We start from the raw sequence: 10,118 nt of genomic DNA on the forward strand, positions 1-10,118 counted from the left end.
GCCTTGCCCCACGACGGTGTCCAGTTCTCTGGGCATGTTTCTGAGACAAGAGGCCCACCTCCCATGTGTACGCACAGCCACACACAACTGCATCTGCTCGCAGGTGTGCGCACAGGGGTGGACACCAGCAGGGCCCCTTGTGTGGACGCAGGTGTGCGTGCGGCTGTGGGGGGGGGGTGCCCCTGTGGCACGGGCAGACAGGTCACCCTAACCCTAACCCATATCCTAACCCATACCCTAACCCTAACCCGTACCCTAACCCATACCCTAATCCCTAATCCGAACCCTAACCCTAACCCGTACCCTAACCCGTACCCTAACCCTAACCCGTACCCTAACCCTAACCCGTACCCTAACCCTAACCCGTACCCTAACCCTGCTGTCCCCCGCTGTCCATGCTCACGTGTGGACATCCATGGTTCCCACGGCGGGCCCCTGCAGACACACAGTGGTGCTTCCCCCCGCCCGTGCTGCCGAGCGCTGACCCTCGCGTGGCCAGCCGTCTCCCGTGTGCCCGCAGGTGACTTCCTGTTGCTGCTGTGTGCCTCCCAGCAGTGGCAGGTGTTCTCCGCCGAGCGCACGGAGGAGTGGCAGCTCATGGCCGGCATCAACACTGACCACCTGGAGCTGCAGCTGGGCGAGCCCAGCGCCGTGCCCAACTTCATCTACTGCAGGTGGGTCCTGGGCGCTGCAGAAGCGGCTGGTCTGCAGGCTGGGCACCCGAGCCCGGGACGGGTGCTGCCGGCAGCACACCTGCGCCCAGGAGGAGGGGCAGACGCTGACCTGGCCGCAGGGGCGCGTTCCGCCGGCGTCCCTGGGGTCCCTGCAGTGACGGCCTGTCTGACAGGTCCTACCTCGACATGCTGAAGGTGGCTGTCTTCCGCTACCTCTTCTGGCTGGTGCTGGTGGTGGTGTTTGTCACGGGGGCCACGCGCATCAGCATCTTCGGGCTGGGCTACCTGCTGGCCTGCTTCTACCTGCTGCTCTTCGGCACCAGCCTGTTGCAGAAGCACACGCGCACCCGCCTCGTGCTGTGGGACTGCCTCATCCTGTACAACGTCACCGTCATCATCTCCAAGAACATGCTCTCAGTGAGCCCGGCTCCGCCCCGGCCCCCGGCCCCGCCCCCGATCGGTCTCCCCGGCCTGGCCCCGCCCCGCGCCGCGCCCGGCCCCGCCCCGCCCGGCCCCGCCCCCGATAGGTGTCCCCGCTCCGCGCCCCGCCCGGCCCCTCCCCCGCCTGCCCCTGGCCCCGCCCCCGCCTGCCCCTGGCCCCGCCCCTCCGGCCCCAGGCTGACCACCTTTCTGCCCCAGCTCCTGTCCTGCGTGTTCGTGGAGCAGATGCAGAGCAGCTTCTGCTGGGTCATCCAGCTCTTCAGCCTCGTGTGCACCGTCAAAGGCTACTACGACCGTGAGTAGGCGGGGGGCGCGCTGTGGGCCGGGCCCGGGGACGCACACTGCTCCTGGGGCCCCCTGCCCTGAGCCGGACCGTCCCACAGCGAAGGAGATGCTGAGCAGGGACCGGGACTGCCTGCTGCCCGTGGAGGAGGCTGGCGTGCTCTGGGACAGCGTCTGCTTCCTGTTCCTGCTGCTGCAGCGTCGCGTCTTCCTCAGCCGCTACTTCCTGCACGTGCGCGCCGAGCTCCAGGCCACCGCCCTGCAGGCCTCCAGGTCAGCCCCGGCCCCGGGTGCCCCAGGGCCCCGTGTCCCCGCTCCAGCGCCGCGCGTCGCTCACGACCTCCTCGGGACCCGAGCGCCTCTTCTCGGCGCCGGCTCTGCTGCTGGCCGGGGCTCGTCCATTTTCGCCCGCACGCTGGCCGCAGGGTGCCCGGCTCCTGCCCGCTGATGCCCCTTCAGTTGCGTGTTTTCCCTCTCCGTGAGCCTGGAGGTGGCAGGAGGGTCTCCTCCTCCCGATCCCAGCACAGGGCGAGGGGGCAGTCAGCTGGGGCCGAGCCCACAGGTGCAGGAGCCGGGGAGCTGGAGCTCAGCGTCCCCGGGGTGACCGCTCCCCACAGGGGCTTCGCGCTGTACAACGCCGCCAACCTCAAAAGCATCGACCTCCACCGCAAGGCCGAGGAGAAGTCCCTGGCCCAGCTGAAAAGGCAGTAGGTGGTATCCGGGGCGGGGACCCCGGGCTCTCCTCACCAGCTGTCCTCATCAGCTCGGTGCTCAGGGCCACCCCCACCCCCCAGGATGGAGCGTATCCGTGCCAAGCAGGAAAAGCACAGGCAGGGCCGGGCGGGCCACCGTCACTCCCAGGAACCCCCAGACCCCAGCCAGGAGCCAGGTGAGTAGGCAGGGGGTGGAAGGGCTCCCAGGTCCTGGCATGTCCATGCCATGTGCTGTCCACGGGCCTTCCCGCCCATCTGTCCCGTGCCATGTGGTCCCCGTGTCCCTGCAGGCTCTGTGGCTAGCCCGCCACTGTCTGCGTGCACTTGTGGGCTGTCCGCTGCGCCCCACAGCACGGCGAGGCCCCTCAGTCCGCACAGAGGCGGTCTCCGTCTGGGGGGCTGCCCTTGCTCTCCCCGTGCCTCTTCCTGCTGGCTCACGTCCGCCCCTCCACAGGGCCTGGCAGTCCAGGGGGCTCCTCCCCACGGAGACAGTGGTGGCGGCCCTGGCTGGACCACGCCACAGGTACCACCCTAGCCTGGCCGACCGCGGCCACCCCGTCGGGGCCGCTGTCCCCGGGCCCCCTCCTTCTCAGCTGCTGTCTGCCTTCTGGGCGAGGGAGCTTGCTCTGTGCGCGCCTCCGGCTGTGCCCCCGGGCCTTTCCCTCAGGCCTCACCCCAGCCTCGATTGAACCAGGTCCCCACGGCAGGCTCTGTGCTCTCCTCCCGTCGTTTGGACTCTCAGACGCACAAGTCTGGGTGTTCAGCGCTGATCCCCAGCCTGCCCTTGTGTTCCTCTCGTCCTGTCTGGTCTCGTGTCACTGCTCTGGCCTGTCCCCCATTCCGCCGACCCCAGCCCGCACGGGCTGTCCCTGAGGGTGGGGAGGGACACGCGGGCCTCTACCCATGGGTCACCGGATGCTGAGGGAACCCACACGCCTGTCCTGGGCCCACCCCAAACTGAAGAAACGAAGCTGAGAGGCTTGTGGGTGTGGGGGTGTGGAGGCCAGGCCCTCCCCCGGGGCGGACGGTCCTCAGCCCCGCCCTGCCCGCAGTCATCCACTCCGGGGACTACTTCCTGTTCGAGTCAGACAGTGAGGAGGAGGAGGAGGCCGTGCCTGAGGACCCCAGGCCATCAGCACAGAGTGCCTTCCAGGTGAGGCGGGAGAGTGCCCTGCCTTCCCCTGTCCACGGGCGCCTGGGCCCGCACAGCCCAGCATGCGGAGACACACGCTCTGGCCAGCCTGCCCAGATCCATTCCGACCCGCAGAGCCCACTGGTCAGGTGGGCAGGCAGGCTGTAGGAGGCGCAGGTCGTGGGCAGCTATGTGCCCCTCTGTCCACCGCCTCCTGAGGTCAGCCCTCCAACCGTCCAGGCCTGAGTGGCCACCAGTGGCCTGGCCTTGGAGAAGGGTCACGCGTGTTTGCTGGAAGAAGGATGGGCCAGGAGCCTCTTGCCTGTCTCTGGGCCCGGAGTTCTCCGGGAGTGACAGCCGTGTGCGCGGGTGGGCTGCTTGCCCTGCCTTCCCGCCACAGTCCCACGGGACCCGGGTGTTGCCCCGAAGCAGGGAGCCAGCTGAAGGCCCCCAGTGGCGGCCAGATCCCAGCCTTGTCCTCGGGAGCTGGCAGGTGGGCTGACCGGGATGTGCCGTCCGGGGCAGTGGGGCGCTAACGCGAGGACCCGGTCCACAGATGGCCTACCACGCGTGGGTGACCAACGCACAGACGGTGCTGAGGCAGCAGCGGGAGGACCAGGCGAGGCAGGAAGGGACGGAGCAGCTGCCCACAGGTGTGCTGGCCGCGTGCGGGGTGGGGGCGGGCACGTGGGGCTGCAGTGGCTGATCAGCACCCCGTGCCCAGGAGGCGGCCCAGGCCAGGAAGCAGAGTCGGCGGACGGCCCGGACGAGGCAGTGGCAGCTGGTATGTGCGCCCTGGGGCCTGGGGGGCTGGGGGCCTCCTGGGGCAGCCTCTGCAGCGTCCTGCCTCCCGCCTGCCCATAGGCCCCGGCCACGTGATGCAGCGCGTGCTGAGCACCGTGCAGTTTCTGTGGGTGCTGGGGCGGGCGCTGCTGGATGGGCTGACGGACTGGCTGCTCGCCTTCACACGGCACCACCGTGCCATGAGTGACGTGCTGCGTGCCGAGCGCTACCTGTGCAAGCAGGGGATGTGTGGGGTGAGTGTGCATGCCCCACCCCCTGCCGCCCGCCCCGCCAGCGCCCCGGGGAACTGTGGCCTGAGCCCTCCCTGCCCTGCAGGGCAGAGAGGTGCCCCGCAGCTGGGCGGAGCAGATGTACAGCAGCGAGGCCGAGGCCGCACCTCCAGGCCCCTCGGGGGCCCAAGACGCACCGAGTATAGCTTTGAGGTAGGTGCGGGCTGGCGGCGCGCACGGGGTGCGCAGACCAGGGGGTGCGTTGTCCGCCGGGGCCCGGGAGGCCCCTCCAGCCCCAGAGCCTGGGCAGAGCAGAGAGCAGGCTGCCTCGGTGACCAGCCTCACTTCCCACAGCGGGCCGGGGGCTGAGGAGCCGCGGAGCATGACGACGGAGGACCTTGGCGGCCCGCTGGGCACGGGGTACCACACCCGCGGCAGCGGTGGCGGCGAGCTGGCCACCGAGCCTGGGGCTTCCCCGCACAGCTCTGGGGAGCTTCCTGCCGGTGCCGCGACCCGAATGCGCACGGCCAGTGAGCTGCTGACCAGGTCGGGGGGGGCGGGGGGGGCGGCGGGGAGGGGCAGCGCCCCCTCGGAGCCAGGCCCGGCGCTGAGAGGGGTGTGGGCGCGGCTCCCCACAGGCGGCAGCGCATCGGGGAGCTGGAGGAGGCCGCGCAGTTCGAAGCTGGGCAGGGCCGGGTCCTGCGGCTGCTGCAGGCCGCCTACCAGTGCGTGGCGGCCCACTCGGAACTGCTCTGCTACTTCATCATCATCCTCAACCACATGGTCACCGCCTCGGTCACCTCCCTGGTGCTGCCCGTGCTCGTCTTCCTGTGGGCGATGCTGTCCATCCCGAGGCCCAGCAAGCGCTTTTGGATGACGGCCATCATCTTTACCGAGGTGGGCCGCGGCCGGAGCGGGAGGGGGTGGGGCCTGGCCCCCCATGCTGAGCCCTCTCCCCCACAGGTGTCCGTGGTCACCAAGTACCTGTTCCAGTTTGGCTTCTTCCCCTGGAACACGCACGCCGTGCTGCGGCGCTACGAGAACAAGCCGTACTTCCCGCCGCGCATCCTGGGCTTGGAGAAGACGGAGAGCTACATCAAGTACGATCTGGTGCAGCTCCTGGCCCTTTTCTTCCATCGCTCGCAGCTGCTGGTGAGTCCACTGGGCCTGGGCCGGCGGGCAGCAGGCAGGCACCTCCCAGCACACGCCCCACCAGCCGGCTGCCCAGCTGCAAGAGGCAAGGCTGGACGTCGTGGGTCCCAGGGTGGGCCTGGCCATCTTGCCTGGCCTGAGCGCCGCCCAGTGTGGCCACGCCAGGCTCCTTCCCTCCTTCCCTCTGCAGTGCTACGGCCTCTGGGACCATGAAGAGAGCCAGCTCTCCAAGGAGCAGGACCGGGGCAGTGGGAAGAAGGGGTTTGAGGAGGAGCGGGCACCGCTGGAACCCCAGACTGAGGCGGACACGGGGCCCCAGGGAGAGCCAGCAGTGGCCGGGGCCCTCACCCAGGACCACATCCAGGCAGAAGCAGGGGACGGGCCCGCAGAGCCACCTGTGGAGCTCAAGCCCCAAGACACGAAGCGTATCAGCCTGCGGTTCAGGAAGAAAAGGAGGGAGAGTACGGAGCCCGTAGAACCTGCATCCACTGGTACGACGGCCCTGTCTGTGCACAGCCACCCCAGCCCACCCGGTTCCCCGCTGCCCCAGCCGGCCCACTGCCCATGACCTGGGGAGGTCCCCATGCTCAGCCTGCTGGTCTGTGAAGTGGGGTGATGCCAGCCCCTGGTGGGAGGGGGTCTCGGACTGGTTGGAGTCCGAGCTGCACTCAGCTCTCCGGGGGCTCCGGTCAGCAGTGGCTGCCCCCCACAGAAGGTGTGACGGCAGCCTCTGGGAGAGAGAAGTGGAGTCGCCCCCGGGAAAGAGTGACAGCCGTGGGGCTCCGACTGCAGAGCTTCTGCCTGGCCATGTGCGTGACTGCTGGCTGTTCCCGGGCAAGGGCGGGTGGGAGCAGCCGAGGCAGGCGCTGAGCCCCCTGCCCACGCACCCTCACCCACAGGGCCCGGAGCGCGTACCGGCCCCTGCAGCGCTTCTTCCATGATATCCTGCACACCAAGTACCGTGCGGCCACTGACGTCTACGCGCTCATGTTTCTGGCCGACGTGGTCGACTTCATCATCATCATTTTCGGCTTCTGGGCCTTTGGGGTGAGCGCAGAGCCCGGCGGCCACCCTGCTGCCTGCCCCCAGCTGCCCCCTGACCTCTGCTCTCCCGGCACAGAAACACTCGGCAGCTACAGACATCACGTCCTCGCTGTCGGACGACCAAGTGCCAGAGGCCTTCCTGGTCATGCTGCTCATCCAGTTCAGCACCATGGTCATCGACCGTGCCCTCTACCTCCGCAAGACCGTGCTGGGCAAGCTGGCCTTCCAGGTCGTCCTGGTGCTGGCCATCCACCTCTGGATGTTCTTCATTCTGCCCGCCGTCACCGAGAGGTGGGTGTCTGGCCCTGGGGACCTTGAGGCTCTGGCCTCGGGCAGGGTGCCCTGAGCTGGGCTTCCTGTCCCCCCAGGATGTTCAGCCAGAACGCAGTGGCCCAGCTGTGGTACTTCGTCAAGTGCATCTACTTCGCCCTGTCAGCCTACCAGATCCGCTGTGGATACCCCACCCGCATTCTTGGCAACTTCCTCACCAAGAAGTACAACCACCTGAACCTCTTCCTCTTCCAGGGGTGAGTGCGGGCCGGCCTGGGGCGCCAGGAGTCAGGCTGCCACCCATGGGCCCTCCTGACGGGCTCCCCTCCTCGGGCAGGTTCCGCCTTGTGCCATTCCTGGTGGAGCTTCGGGCCGTGATGGACTGGGTGTGGACAGACACCACGCTGTCCCTGTCCAGCTGGATGTGCGTGGAGGACATCTACGCCAACATCTTCATCATCAAGTGCAGCCGCGAGACTGAGAAGGTGCCTGGCTCAGGCGGGGAGTGGGGCAGATGGGCCATGAGAGAGCCAGGTGGTGCTGGCGGTCCCCGGGGGCGGGGGGTGACAGTGCTGTGAATGTGGCCGTCGGCAGGTAGCTGGCAGAGCGGGCCTGAGTGCATGCCTGGCCCAGGAGGCTTGACTGCTTGGCTCACGGGCATGAGGGCTGGGAGCTGGGGCAGTGGAGGTCAGCTGGGTTTTCTGTGGGAGCAGCTGCAGTGGGAGGTAACGGAAACAGGGCCCCCCCATGCACGGGTAGAGTTCAGACTCCTGGCATCGTCACAGAGCTGGCCCCTATCACCAGACAGGTCTAAGATACGCTCACGCTCTGCAGAGACCCCCCCCTGGCCCCCCGACTCTGCACAGACCTGTCTGTGCTGGAAGTTGGGTGTCCACGCCGTCACATGCTGCATGGCCTGCGTCTGGCTGCTTTCGTTCTGAAGTTTCAAAGCTAGTCCATGTGGCCTGTGTCAGAAGTGAGGGTTTTGTGGCTGAGGAGCGTTCCTCCGTGTGACTGGCCCACTGTACATGTACCCAGCAGTTAAACAGTCCTGGACGGCGGGCTGGTTCCTCCTGTTCATTGCAACGTGCACTGCTATGGACACACGTGGCGGGGGGCCGCGCGGGGGCAGCTCCTGGTCTCGCCTGGTGGGGACTGCCCCTGCTGTCCACAGCAGCTGCCCCCTCTCCCATCCCTGCCGGCGCCCGTGACTCAAGGGGGTTCGGATTTGCATTTCCCTGATGGTGGATGATGGCGAGGATCGTTTCGTGTGCTTGTCGGCGATCTGCTTTGCCCCTTTTGTCCTTGGCTTGCTTGTTCTCTTTAAGAATTCTTTCTGCATTCTGGACATAACCCTTGTCACATAGGATTTGCAGATGGGTTCTCCCATTCTCTGCGTGGTCTCTTCGCTTTTTTTTAAAGATTTATTTGAGAGAGGCGTAGAGCACAAGCAGGGGGAATGGCTGAGGGAAAGAATCTCAAGGGGACTTCTCAGTGTGGAGCCTGACCCAGGGCCTGACCTCACGACCTGAGCCAAGACCGAGTCAGACGCTTAACCGACTGAGCCACTGAGACACCCCATCTCCTCACTTTCTTGATAGCATCCCATCTTCTGAAGCAAACTCTTCTTTTTTTATAACGTAGTGGTTTTTCTCTCATTGCTCATGCTTTCCACGTTAGGTGTGAGAATTTTCCATTGAATCCAGACTGAGGTCTTAGATGGGGTCCTGCTGCTTTGGCATGTGGACAACCATTTGTCCCAGCAGCATCGCTGAAGAGACGGTCCTTCCCCCCGTGGAATCATCCTGGCAGCACTCACTAGGCGGCGGGTTGCGTTCTGGGCTCTGGGCCTTTGGGTTTCTGTGCTCACGTATCCACCCCGTCTCGAGTGCTAGAGCTTTGCAGTCAACTGTGACGCTTTAAAATCTGGCTTCACGAGCCCCTGGGTGGGCCCCAGGCTGTGGCTGCGTGAGGCCCCGGGGGTCTGGGCCAGTGCCCGCCTTCACCCCGGGGCAAGGGGGCGGGCAGGGCTGAGCCATGTCCCGCCCCCCAGAAATACCCCCAGCCCAAGGGGCAGAAGAAGAAGAAGATTGTCAAGTACGGCATGGGTGGTCTCATCATCCTCTTCCTTGTGGCCATCATCTGGTTCCCACTGCTCTTCATGTCCCTGGTGCGCTCTGTGGTCGGTGTCGTCAACCAGCCCATCGATGTCACTGTCACCCTCAAGCTGGGTGGCTACGAGGTGAGCCACCAGTCTGTGCCCGCTGGAAACAGGTGACGGCGGGCATGGGCTGCACCCCACCCACCTTCAGGGCGTTCGGCACCATGGGGGCTCCCTGCCCCATCACAGTCGCCACCCCACTCCCTGTAGCCCCTGTTCACCATGAGCGCGCAGCAGCCGTCCATCGTGCCATTCACACAGCAGGCCTACGAGGAGCTGTCCAGACAGTTTGACCCTAACCCGGTGAGAGGGCCCCACCCGGCAGCAGCAGGGGGCTGGGGTGGGGGGTGTCCAGGAGCCCCTCACTCAAGGGCTGCCTGGGGTCCAGCTGGCCATGCAGTTCATCAGCCAGTACAGCCCCGAGGACATCGTCACGGCGCAGATCGAGGGCAGCTCCGGGGCACTGTGGCGCATCAGCCCGCCGAGCCGGGCACAGATGAAGCGGGAGCTGTACGATGGCGTGGCCGACATCACCCTGCGCTTCATCTGGAACTTCCAGAGGTGCGTGCTGGGCTGGGGCGGGACCGGGGGGTGCAGCCCGCAGTGGGTCACACCGTGCCCCGGCACGCAGGGACCTGGCCAAGGGTGGCACCGTGGAGTACACCAACGAGAAGCACACCCTGGACCTGGCCCCCAACAGCAGTGAGCGCCGGCAGCTGGCCAGCCTGCTTGAAGGCACCTCCGACCAGTCTGTGTGAGTTGGGGCCTGGGGGCAGGGAGGCAGCTGGAGGGCCGGCTGGGCCTGACCCACCGGCCTTCTCCCTGCAGGGTCATCCGCAACCTCTTCCCCAAGTACATCCGGGCCCCCAACGGGCCTGAAGCCAACCCCGTGAAGCAGCTGCAGCCCAGTGAGTGTGTGTTGGGGGTGGGGGGGCGGCCTCAGCCCAGGGGGCGGGCGGTGGCCCTGACCCACTCTGCCCCTGCCCCAGATGAGGAGGAGGACTACCTCAGCGTGCGCATCCAGCTGCGGAGGGAGCGCGTGGGCACAGGGGCCGCTGGCTTCCTCGAGTGGTGGGTCATCGAGCTGCAGGACTGCCAGGCTGAGTGCAACCTGTTGCCCATGGTCATCTTCAGTGACAAGGTCAGCCCACCCAGCCTGGGCTTCCTGGCTGGCTACGGGTGAGTGTGCTGCACGTGAGGGCAGGAGGGTGGATGGGTGGGTGGGGTGCAGCACCC

The 10,118-nt window shown here is 66.8% G+C and overlaps 1 protein-coding gene across 3 annotated transcripts in view; it reads left to right on the forward strand.

The window, feature by feature from the left end:
• The window catches only part of PIEZO1 (piezo type mechanosensitive ion channel component 1 (Er blood group)), a 55,510-nt gene that overhangs the window by 44,885 nt on the left and 507 nt on the right, over positions 1–10,118 (forward strand). Inside the window, exons 24-50 of one of the 3 annotated variants that reach the window (XM_064580962.1) lie at positions 521–674; positions 848–1,091; positions 1,314–1,410; positions 1,499–1,670; positions 2,015–2,104; positions 2,192–2,286; positions 2,565–2,633; positions 3,163–3,263; positions 3,799–3,895; positions 3,967–4,026; positions 4,107–4,279; positions 4,362–4,468; positions 4,610–4,801; positions 4,894–5,152; positions 5,219–5,407; positions 5,598–5,898; positions 6,120–6,216; positions 6,307–6,454; positions 6,528–6,742; positions 6,820–6,978; positions 7,059–7,206; positions 8,775–8,963; positions 9,093–9,185; positions 9,271–9,443; positions 9,487–9,636; positions 9,711–9,790; positions 9,872–10,061. In XM_064580962.1, the coding sequence (XP_064437032.1) occupies positions 521–674; positions 848–1,091; positions 1,314–1,410; positions 1,499–1,670; positions 2,015–2,104; positions 2,192–2,286; positions 2,565–2,633; positions 3,163–3,263; positions 3,799–3,895; positions 3,967–4,026; positions 4,107–4,279; positions 4,362–4,468; positions 4,610–4,801; positions 4,894–5,152; positions 5,219–5,407; positions 5,598–5,898; positions 6,120–6,216; positions 6,307–6,454; positions 6,528–6,742; positions 6,820–6,978; positions 7,059–7,206; positions 8,775–8,963; positions 9,093–9,185; positions 9,271–9,443; positions 9,487–9,636; positions 9,711–9,790; positions 9,872–10,061 (4,042 nt within the window). The remainder of the gene's footprint in view (positions 1–520; positions 675–847; positions 1,092–1,313; positions 1,411–1,498; positions 1,671–2,014; positions 2,105–2,191; positions 2,287–2,564; positions 2,634–3,162; positions 3,264–3,798; positions 3,896–3,966; positions 4,027–4,106; positions 4,280–4,361; positions 4,469–4,609; positions 4,802–4,893; positions 5,153–5,218; positions 5,408–5,597; positions 5,899–6,119; positions 6,217–6,306; positions 6,455–6,527; positions 6,743–6,819; positions 6,979–7,058; positions 7,207–8,774; positions 8,964–9,092; positions 9,186–9,270; positions 9,444–9,486; positions 9,637–9,710; positions 9,791–9,871; positions 10,062–10,118) is intronic. The other 2 variants (XM_064580963.1, XM_064580964.1) reach the window with 2 other exon arrangements.

Source organism: Mirounga angustirostris, unplaced genomic scaffold (assembly GCF_029215605.1).
Source record: "Mirounga angustirostris isolate CCGP_5_RB_7025 unplaced genomic scaffold, mMirAng1.0.hap1 SCAF_16, whole genome shotgun sequence".
In the NCBI taxonomy this organism is placed as follows: Eukaryota; Metazoa; Chordata; class Mammalia; order Carnivora; family Phocidae; genus Mirounga; species Mirounga angustirostris.